The 22452-nt window shown below is 44.9% G+C and overlaps 1 protein-coding gene across 4 annotated transcripts in view; it reads left to right on the top strand.

Annotated features, from left to right (window-relative positions):
* ncor2 (nuclear receptor corepressor 2) overlaps positions 1-22452 on the top strand; it is an 89178-nt gene that overhangs the window by 37266 nt on the left and 29460 nt on the right. For all 4 annotated transcript variants that reach the window (XM_079353782.1, XM_079353783.1, XM_079353784.1 and 1 more), the window contains exons 7-17: positions 3064-3120; positions 3736-3788; positions 8190-8256; positions 10217-10389; positions 10623-10716; positions 12591-12769; positions 13399-13453; positions 13538-13636; positions 15564-15697; positions 19008-19168; positions 20313-20375. In XM_079353782.1, coding sequence (XP_079209908.1) covers positions 3064-3120; positions 3736-3788; positions 8190-8256; positions 10217-10389; positions 10623-10716; positions 12591-12769; positions 13399-13453; positions 13538-13636; positions 15564-15697; positions 19008-19168; positions 20313-20375 — 1135 coding nt within the window. The remainder of the gene's footprint in view (positions 1-3063; positions 3121-3735; positions 3789-8189; positions 8257-10216; positions 10390-10622; positions 10717-12590; positions 12770-13398; positions 13454-13537; positions 13637-15563; positions 15698-19007; positions 19169-20312; positions 20376-22452) is intronic.

The raw sequence follows: 22452 nt of genomic DNA, 5'->3' as shown, positions 1-22452 counted from the left end.
AGTGTCCTGAGCACGGCACGGCACAGGGAGTGTCCTTCATGACCCCCCCCACTGTTAGTGCAGTTAAATCACGACATATTTATGTAACAGCAGGAACGCTGCAGATTGCTCAGAAGCGTTTTGAAAGGCTTGATGTTTAGGAATGACTCATGGCTTACTCCACAATGCAGCTTGACCTCTGTAACACTTTCCACTTCCCTCTTACTGCCTGCATGTACTCTGGCCTACTGCCTGTCCCTCTTACTCTCGCTCTCTTTCTCCCCTTCTCCTTTTACCCTGGACTCAACTTGAATCTTCAACTTTTTTTCTTTCTTTTTTTCCCCAACTTTGTCTCACGCTAAGACTTGTGGGTAAAAAAACCCCAAAAGCTTTTGTATTTCTCCATGTGCAATAACATGAACCGACGTTAATTAAACTTCATTTACACTTCCTGTTTTTGAATCTCACCAAGATATAAGATACCAAAATAAATCCTGTCCACTTTCCAGATCCCACACCCGATTACATCCGTCTCGATGTCCCTGGATTGATGCGAATCAGAACAATCCGCTGCTTTAGCTTCACTCTGCATCTTATTTCGGTTCATCAAACTTCAGCGAACGTGCGTGCATGCTCCAGCCTGTGCTTGCCTTTACGCTGGTGTGTCCTGTCCCCTCTCTGTCATCAGTGTCCCCAGCTCTCACAGACAGATTTTACACTCACATTTCCACTGACAGCCTTCTGTCGAACCCCGGGCTCGGCTTGACCCCACTTCACTCTTCTTATGTTTGGGACATTGGCTGAACGCAAGAGACGACGGCTCCAGTGAGACATCATTTTCATAAATCTGTTGAGCTATGTTAAATCCTCTTGTCTGTGCCGTATTAGATTTTAATCTCTTTTTCAGTCTCTTTTTTATTTATTTTTTTCAGTCTAAATGGAGACAGTGAAAGTTGTGCGATTTTAGTGGCGTTTGCATCCACATGGTTATTGTTGTAGGTTTGTGCCAAGTTCTCACAGTAATCATGCAATCTTCTTGGGAGAACATTTTTTTGGTATGCCAGACAGCATGTTCATATAATGAAGTGTGTGTGTGTGTGTGTGTGCGTGCATGCGTGCGTGCGTGCTTGCTCTCTGTCTAATTATCCACACTTGCAGAGTAAAGATAATGCTCTGCACAGATTCTGTTGGATCTCATTAACCTCTCTCCTCGTTGCCAAATGTGTCATGTTCCGCACTTCGGGTTTTAAGATCAGTAACATGCAGTTTTGAAAAATGAAAGTAAATGTAAATCCTGGAGCTCTCCCTGAGGAAGTCAGGCTGTTTTTTTTGTTTTTTTTAAATAGTGCTGTTAGTGAACTGTTGCTGTAGTGACTGAGCTCTGTGAGGCAACACTCTGCAGCCTGTTACACTTCCACCTTCTCACCAGCTTTGTTCTACATTTATTCCTCTCCATTCAAATCATTCAGACTTGAAATTCCAATTCCCTTATAGACATAGACGCTGCATAGAATGATCAAGGTATGGTGTGTGTGTGTGTGTGTGTTCATGCATCGAGCATTTAATCCAAATAAAAGCCTCGTGACATGCGCAGAACGGCCCGTCTGTAACAGCAGCAAATCAAGCCGTTCATCCTGTAAACGTGTCGAAATGTGCTCTCGCTTGTGAGACATTGATCTCTGATCCCGAGGAAGGAAGACACGGTCAAATCAAGCATGTACATGGATACTGATCTGAACAATGATTGGCATAAAGCACCGCTCTCGACGTCCAGAATGAATCATCTTTCTGAATGAGCTGGATCTGATCGGTCTCTCTGATTGACATGTTTACGTAAAGCATCTTTATTCTCATCGCACATTAATGCAGAGTATATTAGTCATATGTATATGAGTATATATGCAAACAATGCTGAGGAACAGCAGGAATGAGTAAAAAGAAGACGAATGACACTATTATGTTGCATAAAATTGTTAAAATGTGAGGCTCTTAAATGTAAGTGGAAATGATCGGAAATGTTTTTAAAGTTAAGTCATTCAGTGATTTGGCTCTTTCTTAAATGTGACCCAGTTGGTAAACTGACTCGAGTTAATCTGAGAGCGTGAGCTGCTCTGGGGTCTTACATCCAAGTATGTTAGCGTGAGCCTTGAAGTAAGATCCCTAACACCTCCCTGCGTTACCTCCACGATGAAGACAGAGTGAAGGAGAGGAGGAAGCAGCGTGACAGAGAGGCTGGTGATGTGCACACATACTGCTCTGGCAGGTTCGATCTCTGTTATCAGCTTTTAACCCCCCCCCCCCCCCCCCCCCCCCCCCTGTCTGCGAACGTGTCAGCTCCGACATCCTCGCTGAGGGGAAATGAAGTGAGATAGAAAGCAGCGGAGCATGTGGCGTGTCACTAAGGAGAGTCTGCTTGATCGATGAAGCAGAGAGAGAGAGTGAAACGAGGGGGAAAAAAAGTGGAGCGAACATGGAGAGGGGCAGTCTGGGACACCGCTCACACGTTTGTCTGCTCCAGCTAAATATAAGTCTATGAAGGGGGGGGGGGGGTACAGATGTGAATTTACTGCCCAGCTTCCCTTCCCCAACACCTCATCCTGTCTTCACACTCTCAGCCAGGATTTTCACGTTTTGAGGCTGATTGTTGTAGGTAGAACGCTGGAGGTCAAATCTTCTGTCTCTTATGAGATAAGCACCAAAGCCCTTTAGCCCCCTCCTCCTTTCCCTGACTTTTTTTTTTCTCTTCCTCTCCCACTCACTTTCTCCTCCACTCCCACTTGCTATCCTGGCTGCCTGCTCTTTCTTCTCTCTACCTCCCTCCGCTCAGGGGAGGCGAGTTAAATCTTTTTTTTTTTTTTTTTTTCTGGCGGAGCAGAGAGGGAGCTGAGACAAGGAGTTGTGGCTGGGCCTGGGTTTTTTAAAAGCTCTAATAATAGTCTCCATCCATCCCTCCATACCTCCAGCCATTCGCCCATCCAGCGATGCAGCCCGGTGTAGCCTCGGTGCCTCACTGTGTTGCCGTGGTGATGGCAGAAGGGCAGGCAGCCGGCTAATGTTCTACCTCTGTTTGTGTTCCCTCTCCAGAAAAAGGCAGAAGAGGCTCACAGGATACTGGAGGGACTGGGACCCCGGGTAGAACTGGTGAGTGGATGTTTGGATTCTAAGTCAGATTTCTAGTTTTGTATTCTGTGTCTGCTGCTCACAGGTGTTTTGATTTCGGCATCGTAAAACATACAAAAAAGGAAATCTGGTTTTAAGACCAGCGGATTGCTTCGCCTAAAGTCTAATTTTCTTATCCGGGACGTGAAATAATGAAACTATCTGATTGATTTTTAAAGCTCCGTTAAGCAATATTGAACATTGTGTGAAATCACACCAGGGAGCAGCGGTAATGGGTCGCTCGTACCCAAACCTGCTGAGTAAATGAAACTCAACCCTGCAGATAACGTTCCACCTCACTCTGTTAAAGAATTCTCTGAATACTTCTACAGCTTGTTTTTTAAAATCCAAAGTCAGCTCCAGTCCTTCCAGTGCTGTCATCCTACATCCTCTTAAACACACAGTCACCCACTTCATCTAAATGACATGTAAACATCTGTTCATGCCTGTCAGGATTTGAAGTCTCTCATATTATTTAATGTCTGCAATGTCCTGAAATCCGTTTTGTTGAAACTTAAGCAGCATTTCTCAGTTTCTGTTTCGAACCTGCACAGCTGAATGTACGCCTAACTCTTCTGTTCTGTTTGTGTGCTGCAGCCTCTGTACAATCAGCCGTCTGACACCAAGCAGTACCATGAGAACATCAAGATGTGAGTCTTTCTCTTCACATGCCCACACACCTGTTACATGTTCCTCTGAGGAGACTATTTGAATAGTTGATATACTCATAAATCATCATGTCATGCAGCCTTGGTGCTCTCGTTAAAAGAGTTTGAACCAAACCAAGTGTTGGAAGACCTGAGTGCGTCAGAGTAAGAGAGATGTGGGGGGATGACATGAGAACAGCACCAGGAACCAAAGCTGAATCTGTGACCAGTGCGACCAGGACTGTAGCCTCAAACCTGATTCATGCTTCGTGCGGACGGTCAGCGGTCAATCGCGGCAGACGCGACCAGCGCGAGGAGCGTCTGAGCACCCAGCCGGGCACCTCCAAGATTTTGTAGCAACGCGGACGTCTTCTCGCCGACCTCGTTGCAATGATTGGCTCCAGAGCCTGAAAGTACTTCAAAATGTTTGGAGCTTTAAAAAAAAAAAAAATGGAGGGGTTGGAAGAGATCTGCTGTGACCGCAGTCAGTATGAAACGACTCCGCCATCCGCACCGACCGCAAGAAGCATGAATCAGGTTTCAGTGTACGGGACACTGCTCTACCAGCTCAGCTTAACCGGTGCACCAGGGGCATTTTTCTTTGTACTGTAAGACAACTTTATATGAAGAGTTTTTTTTTCTTCTTTAAAGTACATTCTCGTTCTTTGTGACACTTAAATGACCTCCACTACAAACAGAACAGGCACCTTTTACCCTCTGCAGTTGTTACTTCCCAGTAGTTGTTTCAGATATTTGCAGCTGATCTGACCACAACTCCCTCTTCCCCTCTGACACTTTTAAATCAACTTAGGCTTTCTTCAGACCGCCCTCCAAATCCAATTCTCCCCCCATATCTGATCAGAATGCAATCTGACTGTCCACATTAAAAAATTGCAATTGACCAGATCTGATCTGCCTGTCCTTGTTGACGTGGTGTGATCCACATTGATTTCTATGGTAACAGGAAATACAACAGCAAAATGGATGACAGCGAAGTAGGCCTTGGTATTAGATAGATAGATAGATAGATAGATAGATAGATAGATAGATAGATACTTTATTCAGGTCATCCAGTAGCAGTATACAGACAGGCAGGACACAAGACATTGGTTACAATACAAGACATCGGTTACAATACACACCCGCTGTCCCCCTCCCCTCTCTATACAATAATCCCCCAAACAAGAAGAAAGAAACTGGTTACATGTGTATGTACAGAGGTCTTTGGGCTTATGCACAATACACATTAGTTTTCGATCATGACCATGTCCGACAAAGAATTCCCTTTAACAGCTGTTCTTTTTAGTGTATCTGTTGTCCCCTTAGGGAAATTCTTTTTCACAGTATCACAGATTTGTATGGTACACATTCAGACAGAGACGCACACATCGTTGAGAATAACAGCAGACGCATAGATTTTAAGGATCCTATAACTTATTTACATCTTTAAATGACTGGAGCAGTGGAGACACTGTACTGAACGATAGTGGAGTTACACAGCGTGACTCACCGAGCAGCTGTCTGGAGCCTCTCTTATCAAACACACTAAACGTGCACAAGTCTTTACAGAATACAGCAGAGAAGTTTTTTTATCATCTTCTGAGCTCGATGAGTGACCATGAAGGCGTCATTCGCTGCCGGCACAGACGACTCACAAAACTTCTTGTCCTGTGTTCATAGACATCGGTCGTGTTGCTGCTTTGTTTTACCTCGTTTTTTTTGTAAATCTTGGATGACTCATGTCCAACTCCAGACAGCCTGGTGTTTGTAAACTGAACCAAACTGTGCTGCTTGGTGGAAACGAGGCTAAAGTGATACATACACATCTATCTACCTACCGCTATATGTACCGTAAATTCCGGACTATAAGCCGCTACTTTTTGGTCACGGTTTGAACACTGCGGCTTTTAAAACGATGCGGCTTATTTATGGATTTTTCTTGCGGGACAATGAGCTTGTGCCGCAAAAACATTTGACTTCGTCACATCGGATCTTAATATCAGTCATTTTGCGCTTCATGCACGCACCCTCATCATGGAAAACACACGGAGAAATACATATGATGCAGCTTTCAAGTTAAAGGCGATCGAGCTGGCTGTCAAAGAAGCTAACAGAGCTGCTGCACGTAAAGTTGACACTGACAGCGACAACGAAAAAGAGACGTGAGTGAAGTCATTCTGAGGCAGTGAATGGATGGACTTTTTCCTGTGAAATGTATTACGGTAATCTTTTTCATCAGCCGTGTTACAGACACTGTTTGATAAAGGATTTACAGTAGGCTTCATATTTGCGGATGTTACCGGTAGTACGTATTTAATTCAAAGTTAAAACAATGTTTTTGTGTCACGTCTTTCTGTGTAAATAGCTCTTGTTATAACGTGGACACCTGTTATAACAAGAGCTATATATGTACAAATACATTTTTTTTACCTATTTTTAGCCAGTGCGGCTTATATCCAGGTGCGCTCAATAGTCCGGAATTTATGGTATATATTTACAGGAAGAGAAGGATGTCAAACATGAACAACCCCTTCAAGTCTGAAGTATCTACATGTACACTGACAGATGTAAAAGTAGTGCAAGTCGTGTTTGGATTATAGTTATGTTGAACTGCGGCTAACAGAGTTGAGCGTGTTCTCAAACTGAAGCCGTATCAGTCAAACAATAAATAAATTAGCCATAAATGAAAAAGTTGACCCTGAAGTATTCTCAACACAAGGTTTTCTCAAGGTCGTGCCAAGTGAACGATGAATACATTTTGACGTGTGAGTGGATATCTGCGGCAAGAGTAAGCCACGTCTATCAGTACAGCTTATGTGCATCTGTAATCTTTTAAGTAGCATCATTCACTGAGGCACATCAAAGGGCTGAGGGAAGGTTATAATAGCTCGTCTCCATCGCTGGCACTGAGGGTCTGGGCACAGTGGCAGCATACCACAAGACGCGTCCGACCTCTTTTAACCACACACGGCTCTGTCGTCACTCCTTTTGATCTCTGCACCGTTTCATCAGTATTACTGCCTCAAAGGGATAAAACTGCAAACTCTCCCCTCTCGCTCTGCGCATGTCATTAAAAAAAAACCCCACCGTGTGATTTTGACCCGGCACAATTGACTTCTTTGTTTAGTTAACCAGTTTGATAAACTTGGCGGTATTCCGTCTCTGTGGAGCGCTCAGCCTTTAAATCCTGCACGTGAAGTTCATCTCTCCGCTCAGATGAGGGGGGGAAAAAAATGAAGAAATGCATCATACAAACATAAATGATGGACACACGCTGATGTCCAGGAAGCGCTCTTAAAGTGTGCTTAAATCAGCCGAGACGTGGATTGGAAGGTGTGCCTTCAAAGAGTCTTTCAGCCGTAATGTTTTGGAAGTAATCTACTAAATTTGAGCGAGTATGGCACAGGCCTAACGCAGGACAAAGGGAACCTTTCCGCAGGAGTTCAGGCCTCCTAATCTTTCCCGTTACCATCTGGTGTCCACAGCACAATGCCATCTCTGTCTTGAATCTATCAGACATTTTTTTTTTTTTTTTTTTGTTGCCATTCCAAGTTATTTCTCGCCCGTGATGGGCTCAACGGGTGCAGATATGGAACGTGTGGAGCAGGATTTTGGCTGCTCGCGTCCTTTCTGATGCAACGTTTGGCTCGACCTGCGTCTTGTTTGCTCGTGTAGGAGTGTTTACGTACGATGGGGTTAAGGCTGTTGAAGTTGAACTGGGGTTTGTTATTGCAGATAGCGTGTTTGGTAAATGAAGAGAGGGTCATCTTCCATGTTTATCCCTCTAAATCCATACACTTATCTCGCTATCTTAAAAAGCCTTTCTACCACGAGTCGCCCACTTTCTCGTCCTCCGTCCTTGCCTGTGGCCCGGCTGGCTCTGCGGCTCAGCTGAAGTGACTAATGTAGAATAAGATTACATTCATCAGCAGGGAACGTGACCTTACAACTGACAGATTAAGTGTCAGGAGTAAAATTCGGTCTCGCAGCAGAGAAAGAGGCAGCCTAAGGAGATTACTGGCCCTGACCTTTTATGTGAAGCGGGGTGACTGGCTGTTCCTGCGCAAACACCCTTTTATAACTTTGGCTCACCTCGCTGGCCTTTCCACCCAGAAGCTACTTTCACTTCATCGAGAGATGTCAGATGGGGACAGGCACTGTTTGCGTCTGTGTGGCTTTTAGTTTATTTATTCGAGAAAGAAGAAGGGGCGGGGGGCAAAGGCTGGAGAGTGTGAACCGAAGGATAGCGAGAATATTGTTCAATTTATTATGTGATAAATGTGATAAAAGCTGCCGGCAGCACTATCCAGCCAGCCTTATCCTTTGTCTCTCTCCCCCTGCTCCTCTTTTCTTTTTCTTTTTTTTTTTCCTCCACCCTTCTCTTCCTTTCTTAATCCCTCACAGAAACCAGGCGATGAGGAAGAAGCTCATCTTGTACTTCAAGAGGAGAAATCATGCTCGTAAGCAGTGGGTGAGTACCGAGCTCCCATATTTCTGACTCTCTCTCTCTCTCTCTCTCATCTCTCTCTCTCTCTCTCTCTCTCATCTCTCTCTCTCTCTCCTCTCTCTCTCTCTCTCTCTCTCTCTCTCTCTCTCTCTCTCTCTCTCTCTCTCTCTCTCTCTCTCTCTCTCTCTCTCCTCTCTCTCTCTCTCTCTCCTCTCTCTCTCTCTCTCTCTCTCTCTCTCTCTCTCTCTCTCTCTCTCTCTCTCTCTCTCTCTCTCTCTCTCTCTCTCTCTCTCTCTCTCTCTCTCTCTCTCTCTCTCTCTCTGTGCCGGGAATCAGCCCTTGATAGATGACTGGTGTAAACTGGGCCAGCTGCCTCTTGAAGTATGTGGCCATTCCAGACAAACATGAGAGGAGTAGAGAGCTCTCTGGTTCATGATCTGTTGTCAGTACTCTTCCTGTGCCCTGGGGTAGTGTCTGCTTTTGAACAACAACAACCCCTACCCCACAAAAAAAAAAAAAAAAAAAAGTCTCCCACAATACTTTGAAAGAAAACCCAACATTTTGTTTTATACTTACATTCACTGTCAGCCAAGCACATCTAATGAGCAGGGTTAGTCTGTGCTGGCAGTGATTGAGCGAGACGGAGCCAAAGAGCATGACTATAAATGAAGCTGGGATCAATTGGGGTGAGCTCTGATGCTAGAGCCAGACAGACATCTTAAAAATCAACTGGCTTGACAGAAAAATCATTATAACAAATCAAGTCCACAGTTTTACTACGAGCATTCGGCTCCCCGCGAGTGGGAAAATATATTTTTTCTCTTAAGACATCTTTCAACCGATGAGTTGGTGCCAACAGCAGCCCTCTCGCAGCTCTGCGTTTGTTGTTCTGAAAGTTTACGCGAGTTCAAGAAAAAAAACACACAAAAAAACGGAGTTGAAACGCAGCACCTGCGTCAGGTGTGGGCGAGTGTCCAGCCTTCACTCTCTCGCTGAGTCTTAAAAGGGGTGGGTGGGGGTGGGGCTCCTCGTGGGCAGAGAGGCGGGAGACGTCGCCCTGTGGTTTACGAGCGCTGCCGAGGGGGCCGCGTCTCCTCCAGGTTTAACGGTTCGCTTTACAATCTGCCCGCGAGGACGTTGGGAAAACAGTGGGCTTCGTCTGCCAGGGGTCGTGGCTTCGGGCCAGACTCCCCATAGAAAACCAACACCACCCCCACCAAACGACACAAACGACAGCTAAAGAAGGTTCCCTTCATGTGGTTAATTGGAAAAAGATCTTTCATAGACAGATAGTGCAGTCCTTTGATGACAAATTCAAAGACACTTTATAGAAGATTGCAATCATTGCGTGCCTCCCTCCTTAGACGCTTTCTCCTCCTTCCTCGTTGGCAGATTACAATCCAACTTTGGCATTATGTAACACTGGTGTTATTTTTGTGACTTCATGTCTATAGTGAGGTTTTACCTTTACAATAATGTAGTAAAAGAGTCTGTTTTTTTTAAGGTCACTTGCTAATGATGTGTGGATTAGCCGGAAGTATCTCACAAAGGTTATTCTGTCTTCCTCAGAATATAGCTACCAGCTGCTGTCTATCCCCCGAAACATCCAGAGCGGCACATGATTGGACATAAGAGCGAGTCCAATAAAAGATAGCTGAATATAATTATTGTCGAACAGGATTATTGGGTTATAATGCAGTCTTTATTACCAAGTTCAAGGAGGCTCTATTAGGATGACAGCTTCAATAGTCATTACCAAAGCAGTGCTAATTGGAAAAGTAGGCTTTTCAAGATGGAACATTCTCACATATTATATTAACATTACAGTGTGAAAACTTTAAATGTTACTCTGTGCCACTGGGGATGTTATGGGTCACGGTAAATATTCAATGTTGAAGAGATAGTTTCGATGCTTCTGTGCGTAGCAACTGCAGCATACTGAGCTCTTCTTTTTTTGTCTTCTTTTTTGTCTGCGATGCTTCAGGAACAGAAATTTTGCCAGCGCTATGACCAGCTGATGGAAGCCTGGGAGAAGAAGGTGGAGCGCATCGAAAACAACCCGCGGCGCCGAGCCAAGGAGAGCAAGGTGCGGGAGTACTACGAGAAACAGTTCCCAGAGATCCGCAAGCAAAGAGAGATGCAGGAGCGCATGCAGAGGTGAGAGTTTTTCCTCTTTCACAACTAAACACCCCCCCCCAGACCCAAAACCTCACTGTATGGATAGAGTGGAAGGCGGGTCAGTTCTGGATCACACCTGATTATTTGATTTGTTGCCTATTAACAGCACTTACTGAGACTGCCATTTGCTTTGTTGCACCGTGTGGGTGTTGTAGTTACAGCACCGTGTGGGTAGCTGTTCACTGACAGCCTCTCTGAATCTGTCCTTGCAGCCGCGTCGGGCAGCGAGGAGGTGGGCTGGCCTCGTCTGCAGCTCGCAGTGAACACGAGGTCTCCGAGATCATAGACGGGATATCGGAGCACGAGGTAAGCTCTCCTGCAAGACTGCTCGACTCCTCTTCTTGTCCTTCTGCCCTGCCTCATTTTACACCCTCACAGTGTTGAACCTCTCATTGCTGTGTTGCTAGACATTTGTTTGTCCAATTATTTTTCCGTGGCACACGACCCAAAGGGTTGGCACTGCTATCAGAGCTGGACGAAGCCTGTCTGAATTTGTTGAAACGACATGCACACACAGTGAGAATGAAGAACAGAAGTTAGATGGACCGCGTGGCTACAAAATGAATAATTGAGTCTTCTGTGTAGAAAAATCCCAATAATAATAATAATATAAATGAATGTTACAGTATAAATGATTCAAACTGTAATTACACACATCATGATGATAGAATCTGCAGAATGTGACCCCAGCCCTCCTAAATCTCTGCACTAAAGGTCCCTTAGTAAAGGCATATGCCCACCAATATTGGCCTTTTACAGCAGATGTTCTGCAGATGGTTTTGTATGCCACAGGAATATTTGAGGTAGCTAAGCTAGCAGGGCTAGCCAACGCTAAGTACTAGCCCTTGTAAGGCCACCACAGCCGAGCATCACGCTCAGCAGCACAGCTGCTTTTAATTAGAAGGTTTCCAAAACTTTGCAAGCTTCTGGCTGCTTTTACTGCCCGTCTCTTTGTTTTGTTTTTACAGTCTCTTCCTGTTTCTCCGTCTTCCATTTCTAATGTGTGCGGTTGTCACGTGCTGTCTGCTCTGGGTGCAGCAGTAATTATTGCCTGTGTATATTAGTTCTGTGATGGATCTTAATGTGGTACAAATGTTCACGCTGCTTTTGGATGTAAGTCAGTGACGACATAAAGAAAAGGGATTGACTTGAAACACGACGTTGTGCTTTTTGGTGGTAGTTACACTTAAGTTTGTAAAATCTCTCAATTCCCACATTTTTAGTCCAGTTCAACATGTCCAGGTATTTACATTAAAAAGGATTTTCTACTTATTGAAATAATTCAGTTTGTTGGAATAGGCTTAAGACATCGTCAAACAGTGTCATTGCACATCATACATCTTTTTTTTTTTTAATAGGTTTATTTTGGGCATTTTTCAAGCCTTTATTGTAGAGTAGGACAGTGGATAGGGTAGGAAATCAGGGAGAGAGAGTGGGGAGAGACATGTGGGAAAGACGCCATGGGCCGGACGCCAACCCGGGCCGCCCGCGCGAGGACTATAGCCTCAATACATGGGATCGCGCACCGGCGACCCCGATTGCACATCATACATCTTAAGGTTAGCCTGTGAATTATATCCAGAGCTCAGGTGCTCTGATGATCATTTAGTGATCTCACACGAGTTCTTCTCGTGTTTGTCGCTGCACCTTTACGTGTGCGTTCGTGTTTAACCGGCTTCATGAGAACACTTCGCTCGACCTCCTTTTGCCAGTGTCCGTGATGCCAGATAACCCAAACACACCCTGGGTGTTTGCAGATCTCGCCTCATAGTTCAGGCCTCTGGTCCCATTCAACTGAGCAGTGTGTCTCGTTGGCTTGTCAAGATAACACGCCGCCTTGCCCTCAGCTTCCATCCCACAGTCTGAACGTGAGCGTTCTTAGATGTTCTCCGTTTTTATTTAGTACAAGCTTGTGAAGTGTAACAGGAAAAGATGTCAGTTATTAAAATCAAGGAGCCAGCTGCTGAGACACCTCTAACTTCCTGTCCTGTTTCCTGAACTCTTCCACAAACTTCTTCCAAACCGAATGTATTTACCACATTAGGTTTTAGAAAGAGCACGCTAATGTGAGCACCATGTTGTCAGATAGTTTCCCTTTGAGGCCAGCCCACTCATTCCAACATGATGGTTTGTATGTGTGTGTGTGTGTGTGTGTGTTGTGTTTGCCACTTGTACATCAGAACACAGAGAAGCAAATGCGACAGCTGGCCGTTATCCCTCCCATGCTGTTTGACGCTGAGCAGCAACGCATCAAGTTCATCAACATGAATGGCCTGATGGACGACCCCATGAAGGTGTACAAGGACCGGCAGGTCATGAACATGTGGAGCGAGCAGGAGAAGGACACTTTCAGAGAAAAGTAAGAAAAACACTGTGACTGACAGTGGCTGACATCACTTCCTCGTCTCTTCCTTTCGTCCCCGTTTCCTAACATTTAGGTTGCGTGTTGGTCAGAAATATACCTTATAATACTGTCGACTGGAACAATATCACATGTGGCATCAGAGTGCTTTGAAGAGACTTTACTTTCAACATTCAAGCTTAGAATTTTGCAAGATGATATTATGGTCAGATATTTCATCCAAACAGAGGGCTCAATAGTTCCCTTTTTAAAAAAAACCAGATCATTTCTTTTACTTCCTGTGAAGTTTGTATGACCAACAAAGGGCTCGTAAGTTGTTGGTGAGGAAGTGAAGCTTCTGTTTTCGTGAGAATCGAGTGGAGGCGTTACAAGCTGCCAAATTGGATCAAGCCCACACAGTGAAAATCAGTGACTTTGAAAGTCAACCCACAGGCAGAGTAAGAGCTTCAGTTTCATCTGGTAATATCACTCATTTTCAAAGTGTCCAGATCTCAAGTCAAACATTTCATCGTGTATTTTTCTCTGCCAGAACAGAAGTCAGCTTCTCCATTTGGAGTCATTCGTCAGTCCTTTAGAAGTCTTCTTTTATCAGGCTGTAAGAGTTTCTCTGCTCTGCTCCCCGCCAGGTTCATCCAGCACCCCAAAAACTTTGGTCTGATTGCGTCCTTCCTGGAGAGAAAGGTAATCATTACATTTCACTCACTTTCCCCCCCTCGTTGACTCGGGACATTATGCAATTCAACAAACCCTTCTTTCCTGTTTCAGACGGTGGCTGAGTGTGTGCTCTTTTACTACCTGACCAAAAAGAATGAAAACTACAAGAACATAGTGCGGAGGAACTACAGACGCAGAGGAAGAAGCCAGGTACTCTCACATTTGAAGTTCTTTCCAAACTGTGTAAGCCTGAAAATCTGAGGATAACCGTCCAACCGTTTGTTTGAAGGAGCTCCGCACAAGGCAGAATTACTGGATGTCTCCTTTTTCTATTGCTAGGCAACCGCGAAATCAGCTGCTGTCAGTCACTGAGCCATATGCTCGCTAAAGACGCACTTGATTTTCATGTCAGTCATTTTACTGGAGTCCTGCGGCCTTTCTCTGTTGTCAAACACGTTTGTCAAGCTCTACCACCTCTTATGTCCTCTTCTGTCTGGTGTCACGTTAAGACATGACTCTGCAGCTTCGGCTGCAGCAGGGCACTCGGCCGATCATGCACACTGAGAGAAGTGATTGGCATCAGCGGGCGTAAAAATGGCACCAAAGCTGACTTCAACACTTCACATCCAGCAGAAAATGAGGCATTTATATTTGATTTGAACATGTCCCGTGTGAGCCGAACAGTGACGTACTGTGAGCCGCAAACATTCCACTAAAACGAGAAAAAGTGTCACGCTAATAAAAGCCCTGCCAAGCATGAGCTACAATTGTCACGATTGTCTTAAAAAAAACTAAAGGAGCAATTTCTGTTCCCAGTGAGCGCCAAGTCTTAACTGAGTCTACAATCAGATCTTCGCTGCTCGACTACATACAAACTGGCTCTTTAGGAACTGCTAATTAATTTACCAGTGACCTTTTTGTGGGAGTACGAGGGTGTTGTCCTCATCACTCCCGAAGAAAAAAAAAACACCCTTTGCTCATTAGTTGAGTAGCAGCTTGCACTAATAGCTCAGAGAAACAGAGGGAGGCAACTACAGAGGAGGAACAGAAAGCGCAGCTCTATACATGTGTGTCAGAGCAGCTGCATATGCTGATAGAGATCATGTTTGGGTGTCGGAGAGATAAGAAGGACGAGTAAATAGCTAAATGCTAAGAGACGCTGCTCTGTCTTTACAGCTGACCCTTTGAGTGTTTTTAGTCTCTCTTTTCTCTCTGCTCTTTTGCTCTTCGTTTGTATGCTACCTCGCTTTCATTTTTGTTTGTTATTTTTTTGTTATGTTGCCTTGCAAGCAGCCTCGTGTAACATCTTTATGTAGGGCAGACATGTGGTAGAGATCACCAAAGGAGCAGTCCTGTAACTCAGAGGCAAAGAGCCGAATATACATCTGATCATCAAAAGAAGTTAGAATCCGTAAACGTACGTTTGCTTTGTCAGTGTGAAGTGGTGGTTTAATGTTTTGGTCAGACTGCATGTCTGCGTTCATTTGAACTCTAACCCCAAAAGGCCAGACAGGCAGGAAATCAGTAAGGAAGTGGTTCACTGGTGCTTAAAGAGCATATTTTGTAACTCTCACATCCTGTTTCAGTTGAAGTGTGCAGAAAAGGAAAATAATTCTCTTACTTAAATCTATACTGTATTAAAAAAAACAACAACACTAAGTCATTTAAATCAGCAGGAGCTGTTTCTTTGTCTTTATTAAAACATGATGTGTGTGTCATCACATCACAAAGTCTGAATGATGTTTGAGGTGTCAGACCGGTGTCACACTCGGGGTTATGAGAGAGTTTGTAATTGTCGACAGAGATTTAAGAAAACCAACACACGTCCCCGACACAACCTGAAGCAGTCTTTACACACCCAGCTCGTGTCATATTAGCAGGCGTTGGCAGTAAATTCACATTTTTTATCTTTATCGGGCTCATGGAGCCAGTAACTGGAGTGTAAAGTGTTCCCACCATGTTGTATGTGTTCACTGCATCTATATTTCATGTATGCTGTAGCACACATTGTGCGAGAGTGTGTCTGTATTGGGTGTACAGGTTACAGGAGAGGTCAGGGTGTTTGTTAGTAAGTCTGTAGATCAGGTTACCCGGGCTTCTCTTTGTGACACGGTGCATTGTTTTGTTTCTGTCCCAGCACGGCCAGCAGCAGCAACAACAGCAACAAGTGCAGCGGAGCAGCCAGGACGACAAGGAGAAGGAGGAGAAGGAGAAGGAGGGAGAGAGGGATGAGGAGAAAAATGAACCTGAAGACAAAGAGGATGGAATGAAGTGAGTGTCTCTCTCTCTTTTTTTTTTTTCTTTTCTTTTTTTTTCATACTCAAACGCATCATAACTCATTCTGAACAAACACGGCTGTTTTTAATAGAAGAGCCAAAGACAAGGTCAACTTTGTCACCAGTTCAAGAGGCTGAGAAATGTCTCGACCTTTTCAAAGGTCTATTTTGGGGGGATTTTCACGTCTTTATTTGCGCCATACTGTAGGGCAGAAGATAGAGTCAGAAATCGGGGAGAGAGTTTGGAATGACATGCCGGAAAGGAGCCACAGGTCGGATTTGAACCCGGGCCACCCTCTTGTCCTCTGTAAATGGGGCGTGAGCACGAACCGCAAGGCTACCGGCGCCCCATTCGATACATTTCTAGATTTGCTAGGTTGTCATGCGGCGACCTGTCCGTCTGTGAAGTGGTGGTCAGGTAGCTTGTGAACATCTGACTGTCTGTTTCCTTGTTATGGTCTCCGCTTCTTCACCGAAACTGAATCACCCTCCAGGGAGGAATAAAGTTGTCTGAATGTGATGATTGATGAGTGAATGGCACCTCTTGGTTTGACGAGTTTCCGATGACAAAGCACACAGCTCTTCTAGCTCCACCTCCTCATGTTGCTGTATTTCTCCCGTCTGCTTCTCCTGTGTTCGTCATTTAGCAGGAGTTGACTGCCACTTGGATTTGGCCGTGTTTCCCGCCATAGGTGACTTGCCCCTTTGTTTTCTTTAGTGAGACGTCTTCGTCCATTGAGTGCACGCACCAGATGTGACGTCCACACATTGTTGGTAACCCTGTGAGAAGATTGCGTTAGTCGCTCATTCTTTAGAAAAGCACAGAACGGTTTGAGAAGTGAAGACGCAGCTGACAGAGAGCCTCGTGCACGCTGTTCATCAGCCTTAACCTGTACAGCCGGAGCAATCTTTTCCCTTTCTCTAATTCTTCCACTCACTATTTTAGAATTGTTCCTGCGCCGTAGGAGTGACTTCAGGCCAGGGGGAGCAGATCTGGAAATCTAATCAAACTCTTACCCTTGAGCTCTCACTCCCTCACCTACAGGCAGACTTTCCACCTACAGCAGAGTCTAGCTTCCCTTTCTTTCCCCTTATTAAAACAGCTGTTTTCCTGTTTATGGTTCTCCCCTTCCACACAGCATGCCAAGTATCATATTTAAAATGCTGTGCTTATTTTGTTAGTCTGGGATTCTTTCGTAAAGGGGAGAAAAAAAAAAAAACCAAAAACGAATGATTGACCCCGCTGTCAATTTTTTGTTTTCAGTATGCAAGCAGGAATGTGTGCGTGTGTGTGTGTGTGTGTGTGTGTGTGTGTGTGTGTGTACGTACACGTGTGTGTGTGTTTGTGTGTGGGTTGGTAAGCAGGGGTGGAGGAGGTGTTTTCAGGCACGGAGCCAGCAAAGGATACAAAACAACAGACGGACTATCACTACTTTGTAACCTCTGAAAATAAAACGAGTCTGTATTTATGCTCTGTATTATGATGTCTGCTGAGGCGCTACACTTCAAGCAGATTGGAGTTATGGCTGCTCGTATTTATTAACCGTTGTGTCGACGAAGAAGAAGAAGATGATGATGAAGCACTGCCTTCTGCCTCCCTGCTCCGAGGCGAGGCCGGGGGGATTCTGTGCCTCCCAGCGCACCCCGCTGCCCGCCTGTCCCTGGCACAGCTGGCTCGCCTATATTTAGGGTGCCACCGGCTCCCCTCAGCAAGATTAATGGAGCGCAGGGAAGATGAATGGAGGTGCAGTGGGTTCAAACTCCGTGGCTGTCTCCTGACATGCCACTGCGCTGACACTCAATAAATTATCTCAGGGAACAAAAAAAAAAAAAAAAAGGCTGTCGCCCTGCACACGTTCACATTCAGTCTTCTAAGTTTGTGGTTCACTCTGCAGCATCCGCGTATTGACTGTCATCATGCAGACAAACTACCCAACTGGATTTACTAACACAGATGAAGCTTGGAGGCAAGACGGCACAGAGGACATCATAGGAAGAGATGTCCTGAAACCAAACGTTCTGTCCTGATACTCACTCAGAGTCCGAGACTTGGTGACTGACATTGCACCATTATGGCTTCAAACTTATCTGGAGAGAGAGATGAAACATTCCCATGAAAAAATAACATGTTTCACAAGTGCAGATTTGAGAAAGGTTTAATAAGGTTTGGTGCATTTGTTTTTTTTGTTTTTCCTCATGCTGCACCCTAACCGCCTGATGCTTTATTTGGTCTTAATGCACTACTCCACTTTATTGTCTTTGATATCAGTTTCTTATCTTATCCATCATTGCACTACGGTCACTTTACTCTTTAGTATTCGTCCTTTGCATAGCTTTAGTTTATATTTAGTCTGTTGTTTTACTCGCACATAGCTCTGTATAGATATGTATATTATGTGTTTCCAGTTACTGCACAATAGTTGTTTACCTCTCTTCATTACCGTGTATATATTTCTGTTTACGTCTTTAGTCCAATCACAGTCCACTTATACCTCCACTCTTTTCTGATATATTTAACTTTGTATTCTTTAATTTAAATGTTTTTATTTAAATGTTGACACCTTATTTTCTTTGTGTGAGTTTAGAAAAGCTGCACTGTCCTTCATTTTGCTCTGTGTGAGTTTCCCCCCAGGGACGAATACAGTTTGCCCCCCCCCCCCCCCCCTCTTTTTTTTTTTTTAACTGTTAACATCAAACAAAGAAGACACAAGGTGACACTTGGATCTAGAAGCAAGACCCGTCTGTTTCTCTAAATGAGTTGGGTGGGGAAAATGTTGGGTTCACAGTGCGATCACACGTTGATTATTTTAGTGATGCAACCAGGTTTTTTTTAAAAAAAAATTTATAAAATGCCTTTTCCTGTTACTGCGCGGTCAACCCAACATAGATGTACAAACTGAAACCATGACCTCTGTGAACCGTTACACCCTGTTAAGTGTTACTTTTTCTGATGTTTACACTTGCATCAGTTTACTAAACCATTTTAAACTTTTAGAATTACGGTGTCATTATACTTTGTGAAGCATAGCCGGAAATCTGCGACTCTTTGCTGAGTCATCTCTTCATCAGTACTTTATCTTACTTGGTGAAGCGTTTTGCTTTGTATTTGCCAAGTTTTATTTGTTTGTTTTTACCTTCAGTCTGATCCAGTGAAACACACTCATTAAAAAGCCTACATTAAAACTAGCCTGTTACGATGTGGCTCTAAATCTTGGACCGATCTGTGAAAGGCTGTGACCCGTTAAATGTACACCTTCAAACGCACTGAGTCTTTTGTTGACTGTGTTGACATTTCTCAAACACAGGGATGACACCTCTGGTGAAGATGCAGAGGACAAAGAGCCCACTGTGGCTTTCAAGGGTCGACGCACAGCCAACAGCCAGGGGCGCCGCAAGGGCCGCATCACCCGCTCCATGACCAGTGAAGTAGAGGAGTCCACCACACCGCCACTCAACAATGAGCTCGGTCAGTCTCCAAAACCATGCTCCTCTTCTTCTATGAATTAGGTGCTGGGACTGTATGGTAGTCAAAACACACTTTTTAATGAAATACCCAAAAAAAAAAACTCTGTTTCTGAATTTTGCATAAATTATTCAGATTAACTTAAAGGAACCACAGCCAATAATGTAGGGGCCAATCGTTTCTAGCCGTAGGTGTGAAAGTAACAGTACACCGGTATTTCAGCAACATCACGTGGCATTGACTTTGTTACCTTTGTCCTAGTTATCGGCTCCTAACCCACACCACAAGGGTGCACTGTTGTTCCTTTGTTTCATTAATTCAGTCCAGTGCTCACGACTCTTCTGCCTCAGAAATGGCATCAGAAGAAAACAAAACAGTGAGAAAATCTTTAAGTCCCATCTGTGGGCAAAAAAAACAAACAAAACTCAACTATAATTTAAGGACAAAATAGTCAGCGTGTCAGCAGTGTCCTCCCACTTAGCTCTTTGTTTCCTCGCAGATTGTAAGTCAGCCGTGAACACACTGACATTCTTGCTGCAGGCTATCAGAGATTTTTGATGTGTCAGCAAGTTGTGAGTATATGCTGCAGTCTGTCCTGCAGCACAGGTTTATTCACAGGGAATCCCCAGGTGACCCAGGCTGTAGCCCCCCCCCCCCCCCCCCCCCCCCCTCCTCCCGACAGCCATTGTTTGTTCCCCTGCTGGCAGCAGGGCTCGCTGGCCCACAGTGCCCTTCACAGGTCCAAACAGAGGACACACAAGCTCAGGCTTCCACTCTGCTGTCTGCCAGGCAGGGCCGGAGTCGGCCTGGCTTCTGGCCTGTGCAGGGACAGAAGCCAGTTGTTATGTCTATAATCATTAACTGACTTCTCTCCTTGGATTTCCTGCTTCCTCCATTAAAACAAACAGTCCACAGCGACACACACTGCAATGCCTCACTGGCAAGCAGCACAATCTGCCCTGCCCCCTCCCCGTTATTCATTTCTCTTCTCTAATTTCTCTCTCTCTCTCTCCTTTCCTCTTGTCAGTCACTCCCTAACTGACTTTGTGACAACTGCCCACCCCACTCTCCCCCCTCCTCCCCCTCCCCCTCCCGCCGCCTTCTCTAACTTTGTGGTTCTCTTTTTTTAAATTTTTTTTTTTAACAGCCAATCTGGAGATGAATGAGAGCTCTCGCTGGACTGAAGAAGAGATGGAAACTGCCAAAAAAGGTAAACCTGTCTTTTCCCTGCGAAGTGTAACTTCATCGTCAGTAACATTGTTTCGATGAAAAGAGACACAAAAAGTAGACGACACTTGTAGAAAGCACTCTTGTTCTTTTTCTTAAGCATAGACGTGTGATGCGGCTGTTACTTCCTGTTAGTGAGACAGGAACCGCCACGTGCTGCTGCTGCTGCTGCTACGTTGCGTCTATGCAAGTATGTGTCAGTCTGCCTGGACTGCCTCCGTTGCTCTTTGGAGCCATTTCCCCATCTCTCTGGGTCAAGGCAGCCTGTCTTTTTTATCAAGCAGGCTGTAAAGTCTGCCTCTTATCAGCCAGCCCTTGTAAATGCAGCAGTCATTAACTCAGCCTGTTTATTGTCTCTGACTGAAGATTACCCAGAAGCCTGTGGCTGATTCACAGAGGTCACTGACACTCTGCCTATTTTCCTAGCACCGGCACTCTGTCTGAGTGTGCTTGACAGTGTGTGATGCGTGCAATCCAGGAGTGTGTTGCGGTTCTATCTGCTAACCCACAACGCTATCCAATACATACTTCTCTTTGCAGAGGGATTCCCCTCAGGCAGATCTGCTTCTTATCTGTTATTGATATTGGATTCTGGATGCTTCAGGCATTTGAGTCGGTATCTTTGACTTGTGACTGTCTGTCTGACCTGTGTATTAAAATGTGAACAGGATTTTAAGAAGCCAGGTCTTAGCACCTTTGTTTCTCGTTCTCACAACTCAAAGCAGCTCACTGCAAGACAGTCGCTTTCTGGCCATGGGTTATAACTTTATTGATCCCCAATGGGGAAACTCAGAAATACAAGTGCATGACGTGTCTTCAAGGTTCTGCGTGTGATGATTTAGAGCAACAATTTGTCTTTTATTTTTTCACCCTGAAACATCAGTTTCAAATTTAAACTAATAATACAAAAACTAGCAACAGAGAGAATTCTGTCTATGCCGTTTCCTCAGAGCACCCTGGCCGCTTGTTTTCAGCACTATGTAACTAACCCAGCCTTCAGCGAAACAGTTTTAGAACAGTATGATACCAAAGTTAGGGCTAAGGCATGGAAGAGGAAGATAATGGATGAAGAGAGAAAGAGAGGGCGACCGAGCACGAAGCCAGAAATATCGGACCCAGTCGACATTGTCCTTTGACTTTTCACATCGTCTTTGCCGGTGTTCTTCGGAGATGCGCTGCCATAGTACCGAACAATAGCAAAGGCTACCTGTCGCCCTTTTTAAGTGATTTCCACCAGAACAAAGTAACTTTATATTAATTCACTACTCACTCGATATGCATTATCAGAGTATGAGTAGCAAGGTTTGATACTCTGTTATTTCAGATTACAGAGGGATCCTGTCTCAATGGAAAACTCCACCTTATCAAATAAATCACTTTCAAACACCACGACCTGCTGCATTTGACCCGCAAGAAAACAAAACAAGTCTTCAATCTACTCTGAAATCACAAGTTATCAGCAGCTTGAATGTGATATTTAAAACACCTTTGCTTGTGTGTGTGGCGTCTCCCGCACATTGGGGTCCAAGTATAACTTCTGATTTGTGTGTTAAGGGGTTACTTTATGATAACTGGCGCTGGCCTGGCTCGAACACGGCCCTGTGTAGTAATCCTGGTTAATGTCTTCAGTTCCATTCTCCTGCAGCGGGATTAGTGGGGCTCTCCATCCCAGAGGATTAGCCTGGCGGCTCAGTGGGAGCAGGGCTTCTATGAAGGGCTTATGTAACCACAACCACAGAGCCCCGGCTACAGTACCCAGGGCCGAAGAGGTGGAGCCGCTCTTGCCTTTCTTCATCACTTGAAACAACCACCAACTAACCTGCCAGAAGGAATTCCCCTTCAAAGACTGTATGCTTCAGGTTCATAGCACCCTCAATTTCCGCGTTGTATTTAATTAGCTCGTCAAGGTAACCCCCTTTGCAGCTACCTGACATGTACAGTCTATGTTTTAAAGAGGCTTAGGTGTCCCGATGCTAATGTGTGCATCCCCTTGAGCTAAACAGATCTGAATAATGGCATTTATGAAGCCTGGCAGGAAATCTGCATTCCAGCGAGGCAGC

Source organism: Symphodus melops, assembly GCF_947650265.1.
Source record: "Symphodus melops genome assembly, chromosome: 1".
Taxonomy (NCBI): domain Eukaryota; kingdom Metazoa; phylum Chordata; class Actinopteri; order Labriformes; family Labridae; genus Symphodus; species Symphodus melops.
The sequence above is the reverse complement of the archived record's forward strand: the minus strand, read 5'-3'. Positions and strand labels throughout refer to the sequence as shown.